A 27,720-nucleotide genomic window follows, 5' to 3' on the forward strand; every position below is an offset into this window, starting at 1 on the left:
AGAACAAAAGAGAAGTTTATCGAGTCCACCACAGTGAAGTGGGGGACAGGGCAGTAGAGGAGAGACTGTTTGCTGCAAGGCAGGGGTGAGGGCAGAGTGAGGGAGTATGGGGATATCACTGTGCCTGGTTGTGAGTAGCTCAGTGGTTAGTAAGGCCCTATGGCTGTTTCGGACTGGGCCGTTTCATAAACCTGTTTGCATTGCGTCTTTGCATTCGGCTTGCTGGTCATTGTAAGCCCTTTGCCTTGGTCAGGTTCCAAGCCTCTTGCTTAAATTTGGCCCTTTATCTCTTACTCTCCCCTCCCCCACCCCCAAGATACATCCTCCAATCATATGGCCCACCAATATACATCTGAAGGGTCTCATGACTGAGGGTTTACTAAACAGTAATAGATAACCTTTCCCAACAAGAGCTAGCCCCCTCAGGATCCTGGAAACCATGCTTCCAGAATTCCTTAGAGAATTCTGTAAGTCTCACTGTCCCTCACCGCCCCCCCCCCCCCCTTGACCCCAGTGCAGCTCTTTCTGCCCACGGGACCTGTCCCCATGCTTTAATAAAACCACCTTTTTGCACCAAAGACATCTCAAAAATTCTTTCTGGACCTTCGGCTTCAAACCCTAACCATCATTTTCGATTTCCCATCTAAACAAGGCCCCCATGTGTTTGTTGACTGACCACGATCGTGGGTGGTTGCTTTGGCGCTCACTGCTGGGCCTAGAACACATCTTTGAGGTCGACTTAACACTGAAGCAGCATTGGTTTAGCAATGCTGCAATCATCATTTTAGAAGTAAGAGAACAGAGGATAGATTCTTTGTTATTCATTTGAATCTTGTGAAAAGATCTCCTGGTGTTTCTTCAGACATCAGAGGTGGGATAGGATGTTCCCATGTAGCTCCAGCCATGGGCACTCTTTCAGGCCCTAAGCCTGTTTCAGGGCCTCAAAGAATGCCGCCGGGCATCTATGCTGCCCGCCGCTCTAAGATGGGGGTGGCCCTCAGGAGGGGGCTTGTCACAATGGCTTCTGCTTGGGAGACAGCACTTTCTTTGAAAGCCTTTGTAGATTATAAAGAAGTCTTGGGGGGCACCTGGGTGGCTCAGTGGGTTAAGCCACTGCCTTCGGCTCAGGTCATGATCTCAGGGTCCTGGGATCGAACCCCACGTCGGGCTCTCTGCTCCGCAGGGAGCCTGCCTCCTCCTCTCTCTGCCTACCTCTCTGTCTACTTGTGATCTCTCTCTCTGTCAAATAAATAAAAAAATAAAATAAAATAAAGAAGTCTTGGTTTTGAGGTCTCTTTTTTTATTGAAAAATTTTTCCTGTTTGTTATTTTTTATCTCTCCCCTGCGTTCCAGTCCCTAATGCTTGTGTAATGCTTCACACATGGTTAGCTTTCAGCACATTTATTGACTTACTCTTAGCGAGCGATTCACGCTGGCACACGACATCTGCAGGCAAGGACTGGCATATTGGTTTGGTTTGGTTTTGTTTTCATGATTGGAGACTAGAGATAACTACCTTATGAGTTGATTGCCTGGAAATTTGCTTTATTCGTTTTCGTTGGTTTCAGGACCTCTCAAAAAAAAAAAAAGCTCTATTGGAAGTATATTTGGGCAGACAGTAAACTCCACGTAGTTCAAGTGTACAGTAGTATTACACATGTTGACGTATTTTTACACCCACAAAAACATCACCAGTACCAAGATGGTGAACACCTCCGTCACCCTGGAAAGTTCCAGCCGCCCTGCCCTTTTTGCCTCTGTGGAAGTTAAACCCATAACTCCCGTGAGATCCAGCCTTTCCACCTCCAGGGAGTCGCCCAGGAGAAATGAAGGGGTACGTCTGCCTCAGACCTGTATAGGAAAGTTCGCAGAACCTTCATTCATAATACCATAAACCGGAAGCAGCTCAAATGTCCAGCAGCAAGTGAATGGATAAACAGAGCCGCTGGAATGCTATTGGGTGTTATAGAAAGGAATGAACTCTTGTATTTGGTTTGAGTTAAAGACTCCCTTTTTTTTTTTTTTTTTAAGATTTTATTTATTTGACAGACAGAGATCACAAGTAGGCAGAGGCAGGCAGAGAGAGAGGTGAGATCCGGCTTCCTGCTGAGCGGAAAGCCCGAAGTGGGACTTGATTCCAGGACCCTGAGATCATGACCTGAGCTGAAGGCAGAGGTTTAACCCACTGAGCCACCCAGGCACTCCAAGACTCCCATATTTAAAGCAGATTTGTCTTTGTTGTATTTTGCTTGACTTGTATTAGAACTTGATGGATTTTCATACTCTTGGCAACCCACCCCTCAGCCCCTGGAAGAAACTAGCCCCATATTAAAGAGTTGGTTATAGATGAACTGTAAGAGGATGTAAGTTGTATTTGGATCCTTAAGAGTTGAGAGCTTGTCGTCCGAAATGTTCAGTACCGTCTGTTCCGCTGTGGGACTTGTTCCTGTAATCCCAGGTAGCGGAAATGCCATCTGTGTGTAGGAAACGATGTCGGTGATGGTTGTGGGGATCTGTGTAAGATTTTTCACAGGAAGGGCCAGTGGAATAGAGGAAGTAGAATTTAAAAGGAAAGGAAAAGCCCTCAGATTTGTTGCTGCACAGACAGAAATTCTTTCAAATGAGGCTTAAGACAGTAAATATTAGTTCCTGGAAAATACAAACAAAACAAAACAGAAGACCCCACAGAAAGAAAACTGCATCCTTCCCCAGACCTGGTCAGCTCCTGGAGGGTCGCAACAGCCCCAGCTGGGCTGCATTGTTTTCGCTGTCTTGTTTGTGCAGGGGGTTACTATTGCCGGGAGCAGCCCTGGACCTTGGACCTCGAGCACCCTGCTCGCCGGAATTATCCACGTGTTCTCCTGAGGAATCAAAAAGTGTGGTTTTTGTTGGACTCTGGTTACAGACTTGCATCCGCTCCAAGTAGTCTGTCCCAATCCTGATTTTTACCCCCTTTATTTCTTATTTTGCAGAATGAGTTTTTTTCCCCCCTCATTCTTGTTTTTTTAATATGGCATTCTAACAACAAAAATAAAATGCCCAAATGTTAAAGTAGTTTATTTTAAAATTTTTAGTGATTTTATTTATTTATTTGATAGAATAACAAGTAGGGGGAGTGGCCAGCAGAGAGAGAGGCAGAGGTAGGCTCCCCGCTGAGTAGAGAGCCTGATACGGGGCTCGATACCAGGACCCTGGGATCATGACTTGAGCCTAGGGCAGAGGCTTTAACCCACTGAGCCACCTAGGCACCTTTATTTATTTATTTATTTATTTGACAGACAACCATCACAAGTAGGCAGAGAGGCAGGCAGAGAGAGAGGAAGGGAGGCAGGCTGTGCGGGGCTCTATCCCAGGACCTCTGCTGAGCAGAGAGCCCGATGGGGGGCTCGATTCCAGGACCCTGGGATCATGACAGGAGCTGAAGGCAGAGGCTTTTACCCACTGAGCCACCCAGACGCCCCTAGACACCTTTAACATAGTTTACTTTAAAAGTTTCCTGGAAATATTTTATTTGTATTTCTTAGTATTTTTAGCAAATACATCTTCCTTACTATGTGTCAGATGTTGTTCTGAGCTCATTTTATCCTCACAACAATGTTGTTCGATCATCCGATGTTATCCCTGTTTTGTGAATAAGGGAACTGAAGAACAGAGTGGATGAGTAACTTGCCTGAGTTCACACAGGACAGGTAGCCTGGTTCTACAGACCGGGTTCCTGACCACTGTGCTGCCTTCTGCACTGTGTTGAATGTAGGAAGTTAGAATTTCATATGATTTTCTTGTGTGAGTCAAACTGGTTTTACAGCAAACCTTGTGAGCTTAGTGCACCAGGGAAAACAGTTGCCAAGAATGCGTCAGGACAGCAAAAACATCTATTCAGTAGCTGGGAAATCAGTTTGATGTCACATTTAAGCAATGCGGAAACTGTTACAATAAATACTTTTTTTTTTTTTTTAAAGAAGCCTGCATTTCCTCTGCTGTGGTTATTTATGGTTTTTAATTTCTTCTTAGGCACGTCACACCTGAAAAATTTTATGTGGAAGCCTGTGATGATGGAGCAGACGACGTACTTGTCATTGACCGTGTGTCCACGGAAGTTACCCTGTCAGGTAGCTCTCAGCAGTGGGGGGAGGGCGGGCAGGAGCAGCCCAGAGAGACTCTGTACCTTGGCTCAGTAATTCAAGTAAACGGATCGGCGGTATATCCATGTGTGGTTCTGAGTCTCATCTTATAAATTTGAATTCCTGCCGCCTCGTTTGATTTTTATGCCTTTTGTTTTATGCTTCCTCCTTATTCTAAAAAAGAGGAATGATCTTAAAAGTTGTACCATCCGTAAGGATTTAAAAACATAATTATTTCTTCACAGTTGTTTAAGTTTTGAAAATATTCATGACTCTGAGTATAATTTAATAAATGAAAAAAGATGTATATGTATGTATCATTGACTAAAACTTGTATTGTAGGCAAGTAATGTTCCTAAGCTTTATCTGTCTATAGCTTGTCTGTCTCTCCAGTTATATTTTGGTTTTGCTTCTCCGGTGTGTGAAAAACAATTTTTCCCCCCAAATAAACGGTATACTGATTTCTGATTAAAAGTGAAATGATTTTGGCGATAAATTAGTGTACCACGTGATATAACATTTAGAATTTCATATTTCATGTGTTTAAATATTCACCTCTAGAAAGAGTTTTCTTTTTTTTTTTTAAAGATTTTATTTATTCATTTGATAGAGAGAGAGAGCAAGCACAAGCAGGGGAAGCAGCAGAGGGAGAGGGAGAAGCAGACTCTCCACCAAGCAGGGAGCCCAATGTGGGGCTCGATCCCAGGACCCCCGGATCATGACCTGAGCCTAAGGCAGACACTTAACTGACTGAGCCACCCAGGCGCCCCTCCATCTTTTTTTTAAGTACAGTATTTGAGTAACCACAGAGTAGGAATTCAGTCAGTGTAAATATCCTTTGAATAGATAAAGTAAAATATGAAAATACTTTGAATAGAATAGTAACGTATAAGAAGTCTTTTTCTTAGTTATCTGGTTATTCTGGGAAATACCATATATAGTTTTCCTTTGACCAGATGGAATTAATGGTCTGGTTTAGTTTGATAATTTGGCATTTCCTATGTCTGTTGGTTGGTGGCTGCTTTCTCAAGAGAGCTGATTGGTTTTAACCAATGTTAGGGCACTTCTTTTTTTTTTTTTTAAAGATTTTATTTATTTATTTGACAGAGAGAGATCACAAGTAGGCAGAGAGGCAGGCAGAGAGAGAGGGGGAAGCAGGCTCCCCACTGAGCAGAGAGCCTGATGCGGGGCTTGATTCCAGGACGCTGAGATCATGACCTGAGCCGAAGGCATAGGCTTAACCCACTGAGCCACCGGGGCGCCCCTGTTAGGGCACTTCTAAAGTCTAGTAACGCTACTTCTTTAGACCATGTTGTTACCACCTGGTGTCCTATAAAAGCTTTAGCACGGATGTGCTTTCAATTATTTTTGACCTTTCAGTGACAGTTGTTTGTAGGTAGAGATTGCAGACCCATTAGATGGGACAGTGCTAAAGGTCACCAATAGTTTGGATGTAAAAAGGACACCAAGTAGTCATCAGTAAACACTTGAAGAAATACTTTGACCCGAAGCCAGCGGTGATGAGGGGCTGACTCACGCACAGTACTCACAGTTGCTCTGCAACTTTTTTCTTTTTCTTTTTCTTTTTTTTTTAGCTGTTGGGAATGAAGACCATTGCCCCGGAAAGAGGATTCTTTTTTTTTTCCTTCCATGAAAAACTAATATGTATTCTTAGGAATTATCAGTTTTATTGTTATTATACTCCAGTTAGTGTAACTTGGAGCTCCATCCATAAATAGTACATTCAGGTTTATCAGATGATCTCGGTATATTCAGGATTTTCTCTAAGCTTTTCGCTGCACTGACATTCCCATTCGTCATGTTCGTTAATTGTAGCATAGCATTGCTGAGTAAATTGAATCACGGAGAGAAACAGTAGTGAACTTCAGACCTTATTCAGAATTACTTTATGCGGAGTAACAGGACTGCCTTTAAGAAACAGCGCTTGGATTGACAGCAGTGTTTCAGAATGAGTTCTAGGATAGTAATGAAACTGTGGAATGAGTTCTAGGATAGTAATGAAACTGTGAAAGAAAAATTGTATAGCCACGTGAGTCTGGGAGCCGTGAATAAAACCACGGAGCAGCTTTGTTCCCCTGTAGGCCTCCTCAGGGACCCATGCCTTATGACTCTGGGAGAGGGAAGAGAGGTGATGTGCATGTCTACAGCACAATCAGCGCATTTGATGGGGACCCTTACCTCCCCCACTCTGGGGCATTATTCCCTGGAGTTCTATCGATGTGTTTTGTAAACACGTTGACTTTAACAGTCATGAAATGAACCATATAAGCGAATATACTTTTTTTAATTATTAAGGGCATTATTGGTAAAGTCACTGTTAATGATGGTGGCTCCCTGCACACCTGCGTTTCCTTCTCCTTCGTCCCTTTGGTCTTGCCTCCATTTCCCGTATTTGTAGAGGTGGATGGGCAAGTCTCTGTTTGCGTTCCATTAGTTGCATGTTGGTATTAAATTCATGGCTTCTTTGCCATTAATTTTCTAATTCCCTTAAATGGACATGACAAGAGGTTGAATAAATTTGGTTAAAAAATGACCATAGAGATACATCATGATTTACTTGATGAGGATTCAGAAGCATGTTACTTTGGACACCTTATTCTAGACAGGCAGAGGCCTTTATACGTCACATGGACATCTTTATTTTATATTTTGCCAAAATGGAGGTCTACCACTCATGAAGGACTATTGCTTTCTTCTTTCCTTTCCTTTTTTTTTTTTTTTTTAATAGATATTTATTTAACAGAGAGAGAGAGAGAGATCACAAGTAGGCAGAGGCAGGCAGAGAGAGAGAGGGAGAAGCAGGCTCCCTGCTGAGCAGAGAACCTGATGCAGGGCTCGATCCCAGGACCCTGGGACCATGACCTGAGCCAAAGGCAGAGGCTTAACCTTAACTCTGAGCCACCCAGGCACCCCGGACTATTGCTTTCTTAGAACAAATCATGCCTACTGATTTGCAAGTAACTACAGAAGTCAAACTAGATCTCCTTTTGTACTGATGAGCTTCTTCTATGTGATTTTTCTCTTTTCCTTTTTTTTTTTTCTCATTTAAAGTCAAGAAAGATGTTCCTCCTTCAGCTGTTACAAGACCAATATTCGGTATACTGGGCACAATCCATCTGGTGGCAGGTAAGAAAAAATAAGCTAAGATGGGCAAAGAAGTTAATTAAATTGACACAGTATAAGATGAAGGCATACTTCCTATAGTGCTTGAGGCAGTAAATCTGTAGGTTAGATATTTGTCATTAATTTCTAAAAGTCACATACTCCAGATGACAAGTGGTAAAATCTATTAGCCTAAAGGTTCTGTTGAAAAAAGTTTCGTTTTTGGTTTTATTTCAACTGGAGTTGAAATCCCTAGTCAACTAGACATTTTTCATAAATTCTAAGAGTGTTTAAGTAAGTAAACATTCTGATGCACTGATGAACCAGTGTATCCTCTACTGTCTGCCCCGTATTGAGGTTGGATATGACCTAGTGCGGGTGGGAGAATGCTACCCGGTTCTGAGTTACTAAGAAGGAGATTTTGTTTACCTCCATTTCCTTGAACTTAAAAAACATTCCTGTATTACCAGGCAGTGTGCTAGATGCTAAGTTATAGAAGATGCTAGAAGATGCCAGGCCCCCCTTTTTTTCCCCCTGCAGTTTACAGTCTAGTGAGAGATGCTTTTAAGTAGTAAATCATTGTAGTATGATGTGACAAGTTCCAGGAGAGAGGTGTTCACAGAAAGCCATCCTGGAAGGGCACTTGTGCGAGGAGCCTTGAATGGAGCTTAAGAATTAATTTAGTGGTAAAGGCTTACCCTGTTTTATTTGTGGAAGGAGGCGGTGGCAGGATCATGGTTAGGGTATTATTCCTGGTACTGTGATGCCTTCTTAATTGTGGACTATTCATCTTCGTGATCAGTTAGTAATATTGCCCCAGCACATTTCTCTGCCATTTATAATGACACAGAGGCCATAGTGGTGGTGTAGATGGGACATTACCCCTCTCCCGGAGTGGTCAGATCTCATGACCCATGATGCTTTAAGCTACACGCTGGGAAACGCATTAGCAGAGGTCTCTATGCCAGAGAGGGAAAGAAGCGTTTTCTGTCTTTACTCTCCATCTGGTAAGATCACTGCTTTTACTTGTATTCTTTTGAGAAAAGATTTGAGCTTTCAGTAGCATCTTTTCTAAATAATGCCCTGTTCTTTCTATTCACAAATCCTAAGATTTCCTTAAAAAAAAAAAAAAAAAAAGTCATAGGCCTTTCATCTGTGCGACCCTGTGTGGTCTGACTGCTGGCCTGTGGGGCTTAACCGTGTGGAGTGCCACTGTTGGCCTTCGAGTCGCCTCCTTTCTAGTCATGTTGTGTGTGTTTTTTGCAGGTAACTATCTAATCGTTATTACCAAAAAGACAAAAATAGGGGAATTTTTCAATCACGTCATCTGGAAAGCAACAGATTTTGACATCCTTTCTTATAAGAAGACGATGTTGCACTTAACTGATATTCAGGTAAGAACCGAAATCACTTGCTCATTGCAAAAGCTGACGTCGTCCCGTCGGGGCGACGCTGGGGGCAGTGGGACAAGGAACACCGGATGGATTTCTTTTAAGCCTAAGGATTTCAACAGCCTAGCAAGCAGGGTTCCTCTACACTCATGCTTTCTAAAAGTCCTTTCTGTATCTTACTGTTCTTGGTTCGTTTTTTTTTTTTAAACTGACTCACGTTCTTAAGTTTTGAAATTTCGTATGTAGAGAAAAGGAAAAACAAAAAGCCCCTATAGCTAACAACCAGAATTAACTTCGTATCCTTTTTGCAAAGAAATAAAATACGAGATGCCTTTGAAGTTCTGCTGACCCCACTTCATTCCCACCTTGTCTGGAGAAAGAATTTTCTTTGCGTTTGCTGCATGGGGACAGCGGGGTGTGTGTGGATGTGGCACCCCTTTAGCACAAATCGTGTACGTGCGTCTTTCAGTTAGTTACCCTGCGTCAGGTGATAGGGAATGCAGTCCCCCAACAAAGCGGTTTAAATTTCAGTTACCAAGGTACATGGAATCAAGCACTGGAGCAGCAAGCTGGAAATGCAAAGGAACGAAAAAGCAGCAGCTCTAGGAGGGAAGTCGGGGTTGAACCTGGGTGGGGTAGAGACGTCCCGGCTGACCCTGGGAATGCCTGTGCTCGCCCTTCACGAGGCTCTTGGTCTGCAGCCCCGGGTCTTAGTGAAGGTGAACTCGACATTTGTAATGAAGTGGTTGTGATGAGAGAGTTGCAGATGTCCCACAGGAAGACTACCCAGGAAAGGAACTCTTCGGGGTATTCCTTGACCTGGAGAGTGCCAAGGATAAGGTGTCAGGGTAAGATAAGACAAAGGGGCACCTGGGTAGCTCAGTTTGCGCAGCCGACTCTTGGTTTTGGCTCAGGTTATGATCTCAGGGTCCTGGGATTGGGCCTGGCACTGGGCTCCGTGCTCAGCAGAGAGCCTCTCTTTCTCTCTCTCTTCCTCTCTTAAATAAATGAATACACCTTTAAAAGAAAAGAAAGGTGTATGACAGGTGTAGAAAAGATACTCCACAGATCAGTATGTTCACCCCTATAAGACATGGTGTTTAAGGCAATAAAAATGGTTGTATTTATTTAACAGCCCAGTAATATTTACCTGAACAGTTTTTTCCTGATTGCTGTACTTGGTTGTCAGGCCGTGCAACTTATTTTAACATTGCCCACTGCACGTGCTTTGCTGGTACCTTTTGTTCTTAAAAAATAAATAAATAAATAACACACACACACACACACACACACACACACACACACACACACACATATATATTCTAAAAAAAAGTATGTATATATATATCAGACATTATATATATATATCTGAGCCCGAATTAAAAATTTTCTAATATATAGATTTGTAACAAGTAAATTGACATGTTAATCATCTGATAATCATTAAACATTACCAAACATTATCAATTATTTCTTAAAGTAAGGATAAAAATAAATGTCCCAGTATTCAGCTAAAATGATTATCAGAAAATAAAGCTGGGGCGCCTGGGTGGCTCAGTGGGTTAAGCCGCTGCCTTCGGCTCAGGTCATGATCTCGGGGTCCTGGGATCGAGTCCCACATCGGGCTCTCTGCTCAGCAGGGAGCCTGCTTCCCTCTCTCTCTCTCTCTCTCTCTCTGCCTGCCTCTCTATCTAATTGTGATCTCTCTCTGTCAAATAAATAAAAAATAAAAATCTTTAAAAAAAAGAAAAAAAAAGAAAATAAAGCTAAGTATTATTTTACTGGACTTTTCTCTTTAATCTTTGCATTTTATTTCATTTTATTTATTTATTTGACAGACAGTGAGAGGGAACACAAGCAGGGGGAGTGGGAGAGGGAGAAGCAGGCTTCCGCTAAGCAGGGAGTCTGATGTGGGGCTTGATCCCAGGACCCTGAGATCATGACCTGAGCCAAAGGCAGAGGCTTTAAGACCGAGCCACCCAGGTGCCCCTAATCTTTGCATTTAAAAAAAAAGAATTTAATTCCCATCCAGCCCAGTAAAATTTCTTAGGAATGAGGATAATATTACTCCCTTGTTATTTACTCTCTGTGTTATTGGGCCTCTCATGACTTTATGTTTTTCACTTGTCAGATGAGAGTAATTACACTAAACTGCAGGGTTTATTTTGAGGATGAAAGAGAGTCTCTAAAGGGTCAGGCATGCGGGAGGTCATCACCTAAGGCGGTGATGTTCTGTTAAAGTAACTTCTGCCCATTAGAAGTTAAAGTTAAGTTTTGCCCCTAAAGGGCAAGAGATGCAGCCCATCAGTTAATGTAATAATACCCCCATGCTGTTCACTGAACCTCCTCCGTGGGCAGGAGCTGGCCTAGGTCCTGGGGAAATGGTGAGTTTTCTCCTGTCTCACCTGTGCCAGTGGCATTTAACAGGGCCGATGGGCTCACGGATCTGGACAAATTCCGTTTCAAGTCTGAGGCACACTGATGTTTTCCTCCCCTTTGTTAACAGTTACAAGATAATAAAACTTTCCTAGCGATGATAAACCACGTCCTGAATGTGGATGGGTTTTACTTCTCAACGACGTATGATTTGACCCATACTTTGCAACGGCTGTCTAACACTAGTCCGGAATTCCAAGAAATGAGTCTTTTGGAAAGGGTAAGCTTCATCTTTATTTTTCCTTATTTTGCCTTTTTTTTTTTTAAAGGGATATAGCTCTATGTCATCCATAAAGATATTTATCGCTTTTTTGCAATCCTGGCTATGTCAGACTCACGTGTAGGATTGAAAACACACCGTGTTCTCAGTACCCGTCACAGTTGCAAATTCAGGATCCCAGAATCGGTCTGTGTGGCCCAGACAGGACTGAGAACCAGTGGTACACGAACTGAGAAGTACAGTCTCGACAGACACGCCGGTAGTTTCCTGAGTTATTAGTGTTAACAACATAATTGTTCTTATAAAATTAACATGCCTGCAGGTGATATTCTTTCTGCAGTGGTGTTATTTATGGTTTTTACAACTAAAAAAGTAAGAATTTACTAAAAAAGAACTTGAAAAATACTGACTCAAGGTGGGTTTTTTGGTTGTTATTTTGCCCTTCCCCCCTTCTTTTTAAATATGAGCGTACCTTTAAAACTAGGTCCTCAAATGGTATCATCCTAAAACTCCTGCTGTTCAGGAACCTGGATGATTACTGCCTGGATATTTTAGTAGCAGACTTTAGATGTGTTTAGGGGGCAGACCGAATTGTAAAGGTTGCTGTCTGTTACTTGTTAGGCTGGCCCCTATGAAATTGCCAGTCACTGACCATTTTTGACCAGTAAAAACGATAATTTCATATGGTCCACCCTAAATCAATATTTTCATTGACTGGCTCTTTTAAGATTTTGTACTCTAATCTAGGAAAATTATATGTAGGCTTGGACGTAAATTTAGATGTAAGCTAAGCAATCAAGCAATTTGTCTTTTAACTGCAGAGACGGTTGCTTTTAAAAGCAGTTGCTGTGCTGTGTTCTCCATTTGTTTACGAAACGTCTCTCAGATGCCTGCTGTGTACCAGTTGCTTCACTAGCCAGCAGGGACACGGAATGGAAAGGGTGGCCCCTTGTGGGAGCCTGTGGCCTCCTGGGGAAGCAGAAGTCTGGGCAGTCACAGAATAAGGGACCATCGCTGTGATGAGGCCTGTACCAAAATGGAGTGGGATCCCAAGGGAAACTTGGGTCTCACTCGGTCTGGGGGAGCTGGGGATGACTTTACAAAGGAGGGTGCTTGTGAATGGAGACCGAATGCTGTTCTGAATAGGCCATCCTGGTCAGGGGACAGTGGGAGAGGGAGGGTTCCAGGGGGAGGCGGAGGCAGTGTAATGCAAACTGAGACAGCGGTCCTGCGTGCTGGGAAGGGAATTTGTCAGCTACGTAAGAGTCAGAGTTAATGTAGGAAATCGTGAAGCTGACAGATGAACCATACATATCTTAGACATTTTGTCTGACTAAAAACATAAAATTCGACACCGGCTGGTCGATTTTTTTGATGGAGGACTAACTGTAAGCTTTTCTTTGTTTTGGGTTCCTTGATCCCTGTGGAAAGTACATCCCTTTCACTTTTCCAGTTTGAGCCGGTAGAGGTTTAGACACCCACAGAGAGGTCTGTTGGCAGAATCCTGTAGATTTTTTTTTTATTATTCATTTATTTGACAGAGAGAGATCACAAGTAGATAGAGAGGCAGGCGGGTGGGGGGCGGGGGAAGCAGGCTCCCTGCTGAGCAGAGAGCCCGATGTGGGACTCGATCACAGGACCCTGAGATCATGACCTGAGCCGAAGGCAGCGGCTTAACCCACTGAGCCACCCAGGCGCCCCGAATCCTGTAGATTTTGACCGTTTCTCGGACCTTCCAGAGCTGCTGCTCCTCCTGTGGCTCCAACAGCTGTGTTGGTTCAGCAGCTTGCCTTTAATTGCTTTAAGCTCTGTTATCGTTCAGCTCTCCAAAAAAAGTCGTTTGTTTTTAAGTCCTGTCTCACTGATGTGGACGACCCTGAGGTTGGTTATGTCGTGATGGCTACCAAGTGCAGCTGGCGGCCTGCGATGGCGAGCACACACCTGAGCGGCGAAGTGTGCCCCGAGCCCGGTTGTGGCCTCTCCCGGGACCTGGGGGAGTGGCGGAGTGGCAGTCTCTAGGTGTGTTTTGTAAAGAGAACAGAGAGTTGGTCGACCTCCCGTGTTGTTGAGGGAACTTCTCCTGTATTTATAGTGTGAAAGTCAGAGCGGCCAGGGATGCTGGCAGGCGATTCCTGGAGGCGCTGCCAGATGCCAGCGAGGGTTAGGCCCTGCAGAGGGGTGTTCTTCAGGCGATAGCGAGCCCATGAAGACTCCCCAGCGGACAGGAGACGGGTCGTGTTGGAGAGCTTCTGCAGGCAGCATGTGGAGGGGTGGGTGGGAGGGGCGAGGCTGAGACAGGAGGCCGGGGGTGGGGGATGTGGGGAAGCTGCCCACAGTAGTTAGGCCGGATCAAGTGCTATCTCAAGTGCTTTCGGGGCCAGTGGGAGCACGGATGTAGGAGATGGGGCGGATTTGGAAGGAGATGTAGGACTTGGCAGTTGACTACAGATAAGAGAAAGACCGACCCCAGAGGACTCCTAGGTTTCTGCCTGAGTCAGTGGGACAGGACACCCCGAGGAGGGTGGGTTTGAGGGGAAGACCAGCCTGTAGCTGCCAGGTGGAGACTCTGATTGTGGAGAGTTTTCATTCTGTAGAAGCTCAGGTTGGCAGGAGCTACTTGATTAATTTTATATCTTCCTTCTCAGGCAGATCAGCGGTTTGTATGGAATGGTCATCTTCTAAGAGAACTTTCTGCCCAGCCAGAGGTAATGGACCCTAAAATAAAACCTGCTTATCTGTTTCAGTCCAAGTTCTAATTGACTACACATGTAAAATGGCTGCCTAATCACCAGGGATTTTGGTAAATACTTCTCATTTAATTCAGTTTATAACTTAGGAGCTTTGATAGGTCTGCCTCCTTGCATTGTTCTGGTTTGAAGAAGCCCAATGATTTTATGCTGATCTCCCATAGAAGCCTTAAAAAAGAAGAAATACTTACATAAAAGAACATTGCTTTCTGTGAGTAAGAGAGAAGGGGTCCTGGTGGGTCAGTAGTGGAGAAATGAGGGGTCCCGGGAGGTCCCCGGGCAAATGCAGAGCTCTGCATTTGTCTTCAGTCACCCGAGAGAGACACGCACGGATGCCATCTTCCTCTGTCCTTCGTTGGTACAGATGAGGGGGAGCAGGGAGGCCCAGCCAGGAAGCATAACATACCACACCTAGGTTCATAGATTTGCCTGGTATCTTTATTTCTTTTCTTTTATTTAGCTTCTTTTGGAAAAGTAGTTTGAGCTGCAGACTTTAGCACAGGCGTCTCTTTTCCCCAGAGCAGTGAAGGTGCTGTAGGCAAAGACTGACAGGGAGGGAGGTAGACGTCCAGCGGCTTCATGCAGTTTGATTAGTGTTCCGGAACCTGCACACTTCAGCCCAAATGATTGTATCACATGCGTAGATCCTGTTTTAATTGGAAAGACAGGAGTATGTGAGAGACGTTTTTAAAGAAGTTACCCATAAGTTAGATACCTTATTTGTATGTTATCTCCGTAACACCCGAATATTGTTACATAGTGTAAGTATGTTTTATGCAGTGTTTCTTTTCATTCGAAGAGCATGCGTATTTCTCAGCGTGCTGTCTCTCTTCATTTCAGGTCCATCGGTTCGCGCTTCCAGTGTTGCACGGCTGTATCCTCTCCAGTTGTCTGTCCGTCTTCAGTTCCCTATTAGTACGAGGCCGATTTAGGAGCAATCCCAGTCGGATGAGGAGAGTGTTTTAGAATGAACAGAAATTGCTCTTGATAACAAAATCAAACCCATTACCACAAAATTTTAGAATACTGGTTATAAATGATACCACCCTCCATTTTTTAAATCAACTTTTTTTTTTGTTCAAGATGTAAATATTTATTTGACAGAGAGATCACAGGTAGGCAGAGAGGCAGGCAGAGAGAGAGGGGGAGAAGCAGGCTCCCCACTGAGCAGAGAGCCCGATGCGGAGCTCGATCCCAGCCGAAGGTCCTATGACCCAAGCCGAAGGCAGAGGCTTAACCCACTGAGCCACTCAGGCGCCCCTTCATTTACCTTTAATCTAATGCTTTAAATAAGTTTCTGGGTTACATAGTTTCAGTGTTTGAAGTATATACAGACAGCTGGGCAGGAACAGCAACCTTGAGGCAGGGCCATACCTAGGAGACGACTGTGGATGGACAGGTGGGATCCACCTCAGGGAAGGAGCCAGGTCTGGGGTATCCAGGGCCCTACAGGCTCTGTGTGAGCTGTAATGGTGATCCGAGTGGAGGATCGGCATGATGGACAGGTGCACTGTGACAGCTGTGTGGAGAGCAGGCCAGAGGCAAGCGTGGGAGGGTACCAGGCTAACTAGAGGCAGTTGCAGTAGTTCAGGTGTGAGAGGCGGCGGTGTCTGGGACCGGGATGGTAGCAGGGATGGTGGTGGAAATGGTCAGGCTCTAGATCTGTCTTGAAGGTAGAGCTTACAGAATTTTCTGAAAAATTGTACAAGGGGTATGAAAGAAGGAGGTTTAGTACGAATCTAAGGTTTCTGGCCAGAGTAAGTGTAAGGAAGCCAGCCAGCCAGCCGTCGACGCGTGGAAGCGTCTGGAAGTGGGGGTGAGGCCAGAGTACCCATCGGGTACTCTGTTCCATCGGGACACGCTAACCTTGAGATTGCTGTAGCTTCCAAGTCGAGATGTCACGGAAGAAGATGGAGTAATGGCGCGGGAGTTTACAAGGGAAGGTCATGGTGCGGACATAAATTTGAGAGTCGTCTGGGCACAGATGGCATTGAAGCCATGAGGCTGATGAGCTCTTCAGAGGAAGGAATGCATCTGAGAAAAGCAAAGGCTTGGAGAAAGAAGATGGCCTGAGGCAGTTCTAGATGGTGAAGACTTGCTAAAGCCACACACTGCAGGCCTCAGTGAGGACAAAGGTGGAGAGGGGGTGCTGGCGCGAGTGAGCTGAAAGTACAGGAGAAATGAAGGTGACCCAGCGAAGGGCAGCGAGGAAGAGGGGAGCCACCCAGGTGAGCGTGGTGTCCCCCAAGCAAATGAAAAGACTGTTTGCAGGCGTAGGGGATAATCAGCTGATTGAGTGCTGATTGGTTCAGTGTGAACATTCAAGAGGGAGATTCTGTGCGTGCTCCCCTGACCCTCCTCCCCAAATGGCAGCTATGACAGATGAGAAGGTTTCGCAGAAGGGGAGAGCACAGTCACATGCTGGAGTAACGTCCTTGTGGTGTGTGACGGGTGCACAGGTCCTCCACCGCCAGGAAGGGAAGCAGACAGGTGGATGTGGACGCCAGTTGGTAGAGAGCTGTGGCAGGAGGACAGGGGGGTGGCTTTTATTTCTGCAGAGGACCAGGAAACTGTGTCACTTGGCTGAGTGGGATGAGGGAGGAGTGTTGGAGGCTGAGAAGGTACGGCAGGGGCATCCGAGTAGGAGCGTGCGGCCCTGCGCGGAGCTCACTGATCGGACCGAAGGAGTATCTATTCTGTCATGGTGCTGGGCTGCTCTCTGGTTTTTATTTTCTTCTTGCTCCTTCCATGCTTTCTGGATTCTTTAAAGTGTGTCTCTATTTCTCTTGTAATCTAAGGAAATGATTCATAAAGCAGTCACTCATATTCTGTGCTATCCTTAGTTCTCTAAGGGCAGGCTCATACATTACTCATCTTTGTGTCCTGACCCAAAATAGATAGTGGGTAAATGAATGAATAAATACGGCCTTAGATTCTTCTCTAGTGCTGTGGGTTTTAAAGAAAAGTGAATTGGGAGTTCAGGATGAGTCATTGTTAAGTCTGATGGTCCCAGGTCAAAGAGAAGGGTGACTCATTGGAAATTCACATTGCTGGTGTCCGTCAGGACCATCACTTTGCGAATGATTTGGCATTCTCTCGTGAATTTACCAGAACTTCCCCTTGCATACCCAGTATGTCCATACCACGGGTGTTTGCAAGTGTTCACAGCACCACCGTTGGATGGAACCAGCACCACGGGTTCCCTCCGAGGAGAGTCAGGGCTTTCGTGGTGTGGTCCTTGCACATGGCACACGGCACCAGGGAGGAGTGGCCTACTGGCTCGTGCTGACCAAGCATGAATCTTAGGAACTTACCGGTGGAAATAGACAAGGACTGAAGTTGGTCAGGAACGTGGTGCTATTTTTATAAACTCAAACCTAAGCAAGCCACGTGTTTTTAAGTCATGGTTGCCTGTGGTGAAATTAAAGAGGCAGGAGCATGGTCTCTTGAGAATAGTTGCTGCTTCTGGGCAAGAAGGCACTTGGACAGAATGGAGAAGTCATCAGATAGTTAAGACCAGTGTTTTGGTACTGTTCTGAAGTTGGAAGGGGTGGGTCATAGATACTTAATTTACTGTGCCTTTATGATCTCAAATGGATGATTCAAGTGGCGTTAAGAAAAAGTGTTACATGTAAAAGATAAGATGAGGGCAAACCCAAACAAATGAGAAAGCAGGAAAGATAAGGCTTTGAGATAGTGAAAGAAACGTGTCTTTCCCTTACACTATCAAGCGGTAAAGATGAAAAGTCAGAGTAATTCTTAGGAGAGTTTGGCATTTCCTAATAAAATCAGATGACGAATCTGCTCTGTGGCCTGCAGTCCTAACTCCTTAGAGCCCCTTCCCCAGAATGTTTGTTTGCAGCACTTTTCTGCCGGCAGAAACTGGAGACAACCTGGGCAGTCGGCTGGACAGACGAATGTAGCCCATCTTATCCCGGTGGAATAGAATCCAGCCCCGGCAGCAAGGGAGCCCCAGGCACGTGTTGCCGAGCAAGGGCAAGCCAAAGGCATACACAGTATAATCCCTTTTAGGTAAAAAAGGTAAACCATCCAGTCTAACCAGCAGATTGCTCAGCAGGAGAACTAGAAAGACCAGGGAGGGAATGGTGAACCGAGTGGCTAGCGGTCTGCCTGTGGAATAGATACGGAGGGGTGCTCGAGCTCGGTGCTTCAGAGCTGCCGGCGGTGTGTGGGGTGGATGCCTGAGTGGGTTCAGTGGTGTTTGTTATGATCAGACAATATTTAACGGAAACACGTCATTTTAACCAATTCTGAGTATATAGTTTAGTAAGTGGCATTGCCTTCTTAATGTCAAGCCATCTCTCTCTCCCCAGTGGGAAGCAATAGCTTGTGTATTCTTTTCTATTTGTTATACTTCCTAATAACATTGTTTTAAGAGATCTGCCGTCTCCAGACGCTTCTGTGGCCCTTCATTCTGGCAGGGAGGTGGAGAGGCAGGGCCCTGAGGGTTCGCCCTGTGCGTTGCTGAGCGGTAGTGAGCAGGTGGACAGTGGGTACCCTTACCAGTTGTTAGGTAGGTTTAGATTAAGAAAAGCTTTTGGGGAGATACCGCTTTTTTCCTTACTCAGTTTCGCTTTTCCTGCTTCAAGGAAAAAGTAGAGTCAGAATTTGTTTCTGGATAATCCTTAAATCACAGTTTGATCTGTAAATCTTCATATATGTACCAACTGTTATCACTGATTTGTATTTGTAATCATACATATATTTCTGTGGTTTTTTAATTGCAGTAGCCTAGCACCCTGCCCTTTTCCATTTCTTATTTGAGGCAGAACTACTTTATGTTTTTCATTCTCAGCAGGGTCTTTTGGTGATGTAGATAATTTACTTTTAGAAAGTGGTTGAGGATAGCAGGGAAGGGAAATCGTATTTTCAAAATACAAACAATATAATGGACCCCTTGAGCATACTGTCTGTATGTCATTATAGGACTACTGACTTGACCAGACTTCACAATTGAATATTGTAGTACTAAAGGCTTGCGAACATTCATGAAGAACCCCAAAAGATTGTACATTCTTGGTTCATTTTTCTCTTAAAGACAATGTCGTTCTTGCTAGGGTAAATAGTTTCAGGTGTCCTCTGGAAACAATACCTATGATTTCTATAAATGTTAATATTTTTCTTAACATAGCTAAGTTATTACTATGCACTCGTGTTCTATTAATGGAAAATACTTTGACTGGATTCTCATCTCGAGGAGGAGTTGTTTCAGAGCCGGTGTGCGCTATTACGTAAGAGGTGAGATTAATATTGTCAGCGTGATTCAGTACTGGGTTTTATCTGTCCCTAATTAATGTTTTGTCATACGGTGACATGACTGTAACCTTTTTATTTCATTTGTTCCCATTATCATTTGATAGCCTCACTAAGTATTATCTCCTGCTTCATTATAATAATTAGGTAGGTTTTCTGTGCTTTACTCCAGCCACTGTAGTTAATATGGCAAACGCTAATGAGACCCTATAGGTTGCTTCTTACTGCTTTAAGAGGAATTATTCATGTTGTTCACTGGATGTCTGAAAGCCAGTTGAACTCAGTGTAGTTTCAGCAGCCTAAACTCACACCAGAAAGTATTTTCTTTTATTACCCTTGGTTTCTTTGCATGCATAAAGCTAGACATTTGACTTTATGCCTTCAACTGTAAAGATTGACGTTTCAAGCATTTATTCCCTAGGATTTGTACTAGCAGCACGCTAATTGACTTAAACCAGGCTTTTTAAAATCTGCATTAAAAATTACTGGCTTTATGAAAAGAAGTTTTTTCTAACTTGTCCTATTTTCTTTTCTTTCTGTCTTTTCTTTTTCTTTTTTTCTAAGCCAGGGTGTATCAGAATAAAATCCTGTGGGCCATTTGATCAGCTGTAGACATTTCAGGCCACAAAGTTGTTAAGGTTATTCCCTTATTATAGGCGATAAAGCAGAAGAAAGGCATTTAGTAAGTGACCTGGCCCCAAATCGCAGAACCAGAATTGGAATTAGCGATTCCTTCATAACTAGATTTTCTTGGATGGAGATACAGTCTTCATTAAATTTTTAAATAGGTAATGCATTCACATAGTTCAGGTATCAAGAAATGTAAACAGATAGACAATAAAAATACTTCTTGGCTTTGAGTCATCTGCTGCGTCTTACTCAGTTGTTAGCTTCTTATTTATCCTTCCAGAGCGTTTTTGGTTTGTTTTTTTTTTAAAGATTTTATTTATTTGACAGATCACAAGTAGGCAGAGAGCCAGGCTTGGGGTGGTGCGGGGTGCTGGGGGGAAGCAGGCTCCCTGCTGAGCAAAGAGCCCAATTCGGGGCTCGATCCCATGACCCTGAGATCAAGACCTGAGCAGAAGGCAGAGGCTTGACCCACTGCGCCACCCAGGCGCCCCCAGATCATTATTTTATGCTGTTACTGTTGTGTGTTCTCCTCCCCCTTTTGTAGACATTGGTTCTATACTGAGCACATTTTCTTGCACCTTGGTTTTTTCTGTTTTTTAAATTTCATATATCTTGGAAATCAGTTCATAAAGGTTTGCCTCCCCACCTGGCCCCCATCTCCCCTTCTGTCCTTCCCTCCCTCCCTTCTTGCACCCCACCCCCACACGAGTCTCACTCTTAACTTCTGAAAATACTCCTTAATGAGAATTACGGAAAGAACCCAAGTAGAGGATGCTTCTGACAAGTAATCTTAGAAGGTTTTGAGGAAGCTTTTCATTTCTGATTTGACCCAGTAATTCTGTCCCCGTTACTATTAACAAAACCATCACCTCAAAATGTTGTATTTGAGAACTAGATAGAAAAGGTGTTAAGAAATATTTGAGTGGGTTAAAAAAATCTGTTGATTTCTTTATGATAGCGTAATTTGAGTCAGGGACCAGCTTGAAAGTTGCCTCTGCAAGCTTCTCGTATACACGTGGATTACGTGAACAGATTGTAGAGGATTGCTTCACGTGATTGAAAGGACTAACTGACAGTAAGACTGAACACTTGAGAGCAGTGCTTTTCAAATGAGGCTTTGTGGGTATGTTCATAGAGTTACAAGAATTCTAGGATCATATAATTTTTGTGCTTTTATTTTGATAATTAAAATTATTATAAGCATCTGCTGGACCATTTGCCTTATTACAACAAAATACTGTTAACATAATGACCCATATTTGCATTTAGTATTGTGTTTAATGGTTTTAACTTTCAAAATAGTGTTTTTCAAACTGGGATCTGTGGGCATCCTGTCGGGGGTCCTTGAGAATTTGACTTTTCTTGAAAATATTTTTCAAGTTTGAGAAACACTGTTTTAGAGGAATTTTGTATGTCTAAACAATTGATATATCAAAGAGCAACCAACTTCATCTCTTTATTAATAGGTCCTTAATACACTGCCTTAAGCCTGTTGTAATGAGTGAGCTTCTGGTAGCTTTCGGATGGTGTACCATGCATTTGCCTGAAATTGATTTTTACAAGTATTTTTCCCCTAATATGAACTGACTTAAGTCTTTCCAAGTTTAAATGGAATTGCTGAGCTTCTGATGTGTTTCTCATGTAAGAAATCTAGTTAACTTTGACTTTTTTTCAATTTAGGAATTGATTCTGAAGGCCATGCCGCTAACTTTGTAGAAACAGAACAAATTGTGCACTACAACGGGAGCAGGGCCTCATTTGTACAGGCAAGTGGCGGTGGCCGTGAGGCGGCCTGCCAGCCTTCCTCTGCTTCCATCGGCCTTTCTGCCCTGGTGTTGAAATTTCCCTCTGCCCCCTGCTTCGTAAAGTAATGCTGTTGTCTATGATGTGGGAAACGTTCCCTCAGAACAAAGCTACTCCTGTCACCTGGCACTCACCTGCCCACATTTCCTGCCCTTGAATCAATTAAATCCCCACGGAGAGGGGAGGGGAGGAGGACCAAGGGTTATGGAGGTGGAGCTCCCTCCCCGCCGCACCCTCTCCTCTTCTTCAAGGCAGTGATGATGGGACAGAAGGTAGCTGGCAAGGGCGTTACGCGCCTTGCACATCTTTGGGGGACAGTCTGTCCCCTGTTGCCGCCTTACGGTGCTGTGGGTCGCTTGTTCTCTAGAACAGTAGTGACTCAGCGTATTTGTAAGTTCATGAACATTCTCATTCGAGGACCAGTAAAGCAGTTTTCTAGTTTCATCATCATGTCCGACTACATGACAGATACAACTTAATTATTGCTTGTAGATAAATTCATTTCTTTGGGAGCTTAGTGGAAACACAGAACTGTGCACTCCCCAGGTAGTCAACATGTATATAAAGCCGGGAGGAAAGTCCTTTCTGAATGTATTCCCACGGAAGAGGAGCTGTAGGAGTGGGTACCCACAGACTGCTCTCATGGTTGGTAGATTATAGTCACGCTTTTCCCTTTGCGGTCAGTGATGCACACACACCCCAGACAGGAGATAAGCTGAGAGAAACAAGTCTGTGTGTATGTTTCTTTTCATATTTCTCTCTTTTCTTTTAGACTCGAGGATCAATACCCGTTTTCTGGTCTCAAAGACCAAACCTCAAGTACAAACCACGGCCGCTCATCAACAAAGTAGCAAATCACGTGAGTATCTTCTGTGCTTTTTCTCCTTGGCTAAAAATAGGAGCTTCGTGTCATTGTGGGTTGCTCGTGGAGCACGAATCCGAATCCTCACGAGTCAGAACCCAGCATCTCTGCAGCTGTTCTCTTTGGTTCCGGCACCTGCTGAACCTCTGGCCCAGAGGCTGCAGAGATGGCACATTGCGAATGTGGAAAACTTGCGGATGATCGGATGGCATGGCAGATTCAGACTCTAGAGATCCTGTAAGATTTGCAGCTTCATGGCATTCTAGAGTCCTCGGTGTGTTCTGTTTGAGGCCGTGCTCCGAATTAAAATATGATATTGTAGCTCCGAATCCAGCGGGTTGTAATGGCTGCGTATGACATGCTGTTTAGAACGCCTTAAAGACCTGGTCCCAGTCCTAGTGTCATTCTCTCAAATATACAGACAGGACATTGAAGGAGATACTTTAAAAAGTTTTATAAATATAGTGTCATTTGGTAAAGCATATAACTCTTTTCTCTTTCTAGATGGATGGTTTCCAAAGGCATTTTGATTCACAAGTAATTATTTATGGAAAACAAGTAATAATCAATCTGGTAGGTTTCTTACTTGTTTCTTGGGGGGAACAAAAGAAAAAACTTCACATTTGAAAAAATACAACCTGTACCAATTTAACTGTTTTGAAGTGTGCGGTTCAGTGGCATTAATGTGCTTTACAGTGTTGTGCTCCTGGCACCATTGACCATTTCCAGGACTTTCCATCACACCAAACGGAAACTCAGTGTCCGCTAAAAAATAACTTCCTATTATCCTCCTGCCCTCAGCCCCTGGTAACCATTCTACTTTCTATCTATATACATTTTCCTATTCTAAGTTCCCCATGTAAGAGGATCATAGAATACTGATTCCTTTGGGTCTTGCTTATTTCATCAAGCTTAATGTTCTTAAGGTCTGTCCACGGTACAGCTTGTATCAAAATTTCATTCCTTTTGAGGACCGGATAACATTCCTTTGTATGTTCCATATTTGGTTTGTCCATTTATCTTTTGACGGACATGGGGTTGTTTCTACATTGTAGTTACTGTGAATAATGCTGCTCTGAACATTGGTGTGCAGGTATCCATTTGAGTCCCTGCTTTCATTTCTTTTAGGGCTATACCTAGAAGTTGAATTGCTGGACCATATGGTGATTCTAGGTTTAACTTTTTAAGGAACCACTACTGTTCTTCATGGTGGCTGCATTGTATGTTCCCAGCACAGTGCTCCAGGGTTCTGCTTTCTCCACATCCTTGCCAACACTTGTTATTTTCAGGGTTCATTTTGTTGGTTTTTGATTATAGCCGTCTTTATGGGCATGGAGTGGTGTGTCATTGCGGTTTTGATTTGCATTTTTCTAGTGACTGGTGATGTTGAGCTTCTTTTCATGTGTATATTGGACAGCTGTACGTCTTCTTTGGAGATAGCTCTCCTCAAGTATTTTGCTCATTTTAAATCAAGGGGTGGTTTTTGTTGAGTTACGGTAGTTCTTTATATATTCTGCAACTAATCCCTTATTAGATATGCTTTGTAAATGTTTTCTCCCATTTTTTTGTGTTTTTTTGATAACTGCTAGTTATAGGTCTATTCAGATTTTCTATATTTTCATGGTTAATATTTTGGTAGATTGTTTCTAGAAATGTGTCCATTTCCTCTAGCTGGCCTGGTTCATTGACCTACAAATGTTCATTGAATTCTGTTACAATCCTTATTATTTCTTCAAAATCAGTAGTAATATCCCATCTGTCATTCCTGATCTTTTTTTAAAGATTTTATTTATTTACTTGACAGACAGAGATCACAGATAGGCAGAGAGAGAGGAGGAAGCAGGCTCCCTGCTGAGCAGAGAGCCCGATGCACGGCTCGATCCTGGGACCCTGGGATCATGACCTGAGCGGAAGGCAGATACTTAACCCACTGAGCCACCCAGGTGCCCCTGTCATTCCTGATTTTAGTAAATTGAGTCTTCTCTTTTTTCTTGGTCATTATAGCTAATAGTTTGTCAGTTTTGAGCTTTCAAAGAACCAAGTTTTGGTTTCATTAATTTTTTCTCTATTTTACTATACTTTGTTTATCTCTAATCTCCATTTCCTTCTCTTTACAAACTTGGAGTTTCATTTGCTGCTCTTTTTCATTCCTTAAAGTGTAAAATGAGGTCCTTGATTTAAGGTCTTTCTTAAAAATATATTTAATAAAAAAAAAAAAATATATATATTTTATTTATTTATTTATTTGAGACAGGGAGAGAGAGTGTGATGGTGTGCAGGCAGGGGGAGGGGCAGAGGGAGAGGTGGGAGAGAGAATCCCAAGCAGACTCTGGTGTGAGTACAGAGCCCGAGGTGGGCCTCCTATTTTACAACCCATGAGATCATGACCTAAGCCAGAAACACTAGTTGGCCATCAGCTGACTGAGCACCTAGGTGCCCTGGTCTTATTTTTGAATGTATGTGTTTATAGCTGCAAATTTCCCTTAGTGCTGCTTTGGCTTTATTTCATAAGTTTTGGTATATTGTATTGTGTTTTCAGTTGTCTCTGTTTATTTTCTAATTTCTCTTGTGATTTCTTCCTTAATACAATGATTGTTTATGCTGTTTAGGGACGCCTGGGTGGCTCAGTCAGTTAAGTGTCTGCCTTCCACTTAGGTCATGATCCCAGGGTCCTGGAGGTCATGATCCCAGGGTCCTAGGGTGGGGTCCCATGCCATGCTCCCTGCTCAGCGGGGAGTCTGCTTCTGCCTCTCCCTCTGCCCCTCCCACCCCACTTGTACGCTGGGACATTCTCTCAAATAAATAAATAAAATCTTCAGGAAAAAAAGAATGTGCTCTTTAATTTCCTCATATTTATAAAATCTCTGGTTTTTCCTTGTTATGGAGGGTTAGCTTCATTCCACTGTGAGTAGAAAAGATACTTTGTATGACAGTTATTGAATTTGAATATTGAATATTATGAAGACTTGTCTTGTGGCCTAACAGCTACTCTGTCTCGGATACTGGATACTGTTCCGTGCACACTTGAGAAAAATGTGTGTTCTGCTGTTGTTGGGTGGAGTGTTTTGTTTATGTCTGTCGGGTCTGATTTGTTCGTGGTATTTAGGTTGTGTTTTCTTACTGATCTGTCTCTTCTGTCCATTACTAAAAGGGAGCTGTTGACATCTCCAGCTATTGTAGAATGTTTCTCTCCCCCTTCAGTTCTTTCAGTGTTGCTTCCTGTATTCTTGGGCTCTGATGTTTGGTGCGTGTGTATCTTCATTATTTTACCTTCGTGGTGAGTGGACTCTTCTATGACTGTATAATGTTCTTCTTTGTCCATGTAACAGTTTTTGGCTTGAAGTTTGTTTTGTCTTGTGTTGCTAGAGCTGCCGCTGCCCTGTTTTGATTACTAATTATTTGCATGGAATATCTTTCAACCCTTTTACTTCCAGATTACTTGTGTTTTTATTTTTATTTATTTATTTATTTTAGATTTCATTTATTTGACAGAGAGTTCACAAGTAGGCAGAGGCAGGCAAAGAGAGAGGGGGAGGCAGGCTCCCTGCTGAGCAGAGACCCTGAAGTGGGGCTCGATCCCAGGACCCTGGGATCATGACCTGAGCTGAAGGCAGAGGCTTTAACCCACTGAGCCACCCAGGCGCCCCTACTTGTGTTTTTAGATCTAAAGGGATTGTTTTATACAGCATATGGCTGGATCATGTTTTTTAATTCATTCTGTCAGTCTGTGCCTATTGATTATAGAGAGTTAATCCATTTATACTTGAAGTAATTACTTCTTTGTAGAGACTTAGTTCTGCCATTTTGCTCTTTGTTTTCTGTACGTCTTATGGTTTTTTTTCCCTTTGTTTTCCTCTATTACTGTCTTATGTTGAACTTTTTTGTAGTTATATATTTTGATTACCTTCTCATTTTCTTTTGTTTATATTCTGTGGATATTTTCTTTTCTGTTACCATGAAGGTTACATATAATGTTTTTTTTTTGTTTTTGTTTTTTTTTTTTTAAAGATTTTATTTATTTATTTGTCAGAGAGAGAGAGAGAGAGATATCACAAGCAGGCAGAAGTGGAGAGAGAAGCAGGCTCCCTGCTGAGCAGAGAGCCGGATGCGGGACTCGATCTCAGGACTCTGAGATCATGACTTGAGCCGAAGGCAGCAGCTGAACCCACTGAGCCACCCAGGCGTCCCACATATAATGTTTTAATTAAAGTTGTAATATTTGGGGCACCTCGATGGCTCAGTTGCTAAATGTCTGCCTTCGGCTCAGGTCATGATCCCAGGGTCCTGGGATCAAGCCCTGCATCGGGCTTCCTGCTCAGCAGGAGGGGATCCTGCTTCTCCCTCTCCCAATCCCCCAGCTTGTGTTCCCTCTATTGCTGTGTTCCTCTCTGTCAAATAAATACATAAAATCTTAATAAAAAATAAATCAATAAAGTTGTAATATTTAATTTCAATTGGTACCAACCAACTTCAGTTTGCATACAAAAACTTGATTCCTGTAAAGCTTTGTCCCTCTTTATGTTATTAATGTCACAAATTACATCTTTATACATTTTGTTCCCAGTAATATAGATTTATAATTTCTTAAATGCATTTGACTTCTGAATCCTATGGAATATAAAAAAATGGAGGTATGGATCAAGATTATAGTAATGCTGCCTTTTATATTACCTTCACAGGAAATCTGAATACCTTCACATGGCTTCAGGCTGTTTATAGCATTCTTTCATTCCAACCTGAAGGATTCCTGTTAGCTTTCCTTGTAGCCGAGGCCCAGTGATAATGAGCTCTCTCAGCTTAAGAACGTCTTAATTTCTCTCCTTATTTTTATTTTATTTTACTTAATTATTTATTTATTTTAAAAATTTTATTTATTTATTTGACAGAGAGAGACACAGCAAGGGAGGGAACACAAGCAGGGGGAGTGGGGGAGGGAGAAGCAGGCTTCCCGCCGAGCAGGGAGCCCCATGCGGAGCTCGATCCCAGGACCCTGGGACCAAAGGCAGACGCTGAACTGACTGAGCCAGCCAGGGGTGCCATTCTCTCTCATTTTTAAAGGATAGTTTTGCCAGATACAGAATTTTTGGTTTAGGGTTCTTTTCTTTCAGTGCTT

General features: G+C 43.3%; 1 protein-coding gene across 2 annotated transcripts in view; it reads left to right on the forward strand.

Moving 5' to 3' along the window:
- The window catches only part of SACM1L (SAC1 like phosphatidylinositide phosphatase), a 61,228-nt gene that overhangs the window by 15,354 nt on the left and 18,154 nt on the right, over positions 1-27,720 (forward strand). Inside the window, exons 2-11 of one of the 2 annotated variants that reach the window (XM_045991618.1) lie at positions 4,012-4,109; positions 7,194-7,268; positions 8,511-8,638; positions 11,142-11,291; positions 13,937-13,996; positions 14,879-14,912; positions 19,196-19,297; positions 21,623-21,708; positions 22,518-22,604; positions 23,112-23,180. In XM_045991618.1, coding sequence (XP_045847574.1) covers positions 4,012-4,109; positions 7,194-7,268; positions 8,511-8,638; positions 11,142-11,291; positions 13,937-13,996; positions 14,879-14,912; positions 19,196-19,297; positions 21,623-21,708; positions 22,518-22,604; positions 23,112-23,180 — 889 coding nt within the window. Of the gene's footprint in view, positions 1-4,011; positions 4,110-7,193; positions 7,269-8,510; positions 8,639-11,141; positions 11,292-13,936; positions 13,997-14,878; positions 14,913-19,195; positions 19,298-21,622; positions 21,709-22,517; positions 22,605-23,111; positions 23,181-27,720 lie in introns of those variants that run through there. The other variant, XM_045991619.1, reaches the window with a different exon arrangement.

Source organism: Meles meles, chromosome 20 (assembly GCF_922984935.1).
Source record: "Meles meles chromosome 20, mMelMel3.1 paternal haplotype, whole genome shotgun sequence".
Lineage (NCBI taxonomy): Eukaryota > Metazoa > Chordata > Mammalia > Carnivora > Mustelidae > Meles > Meles meles.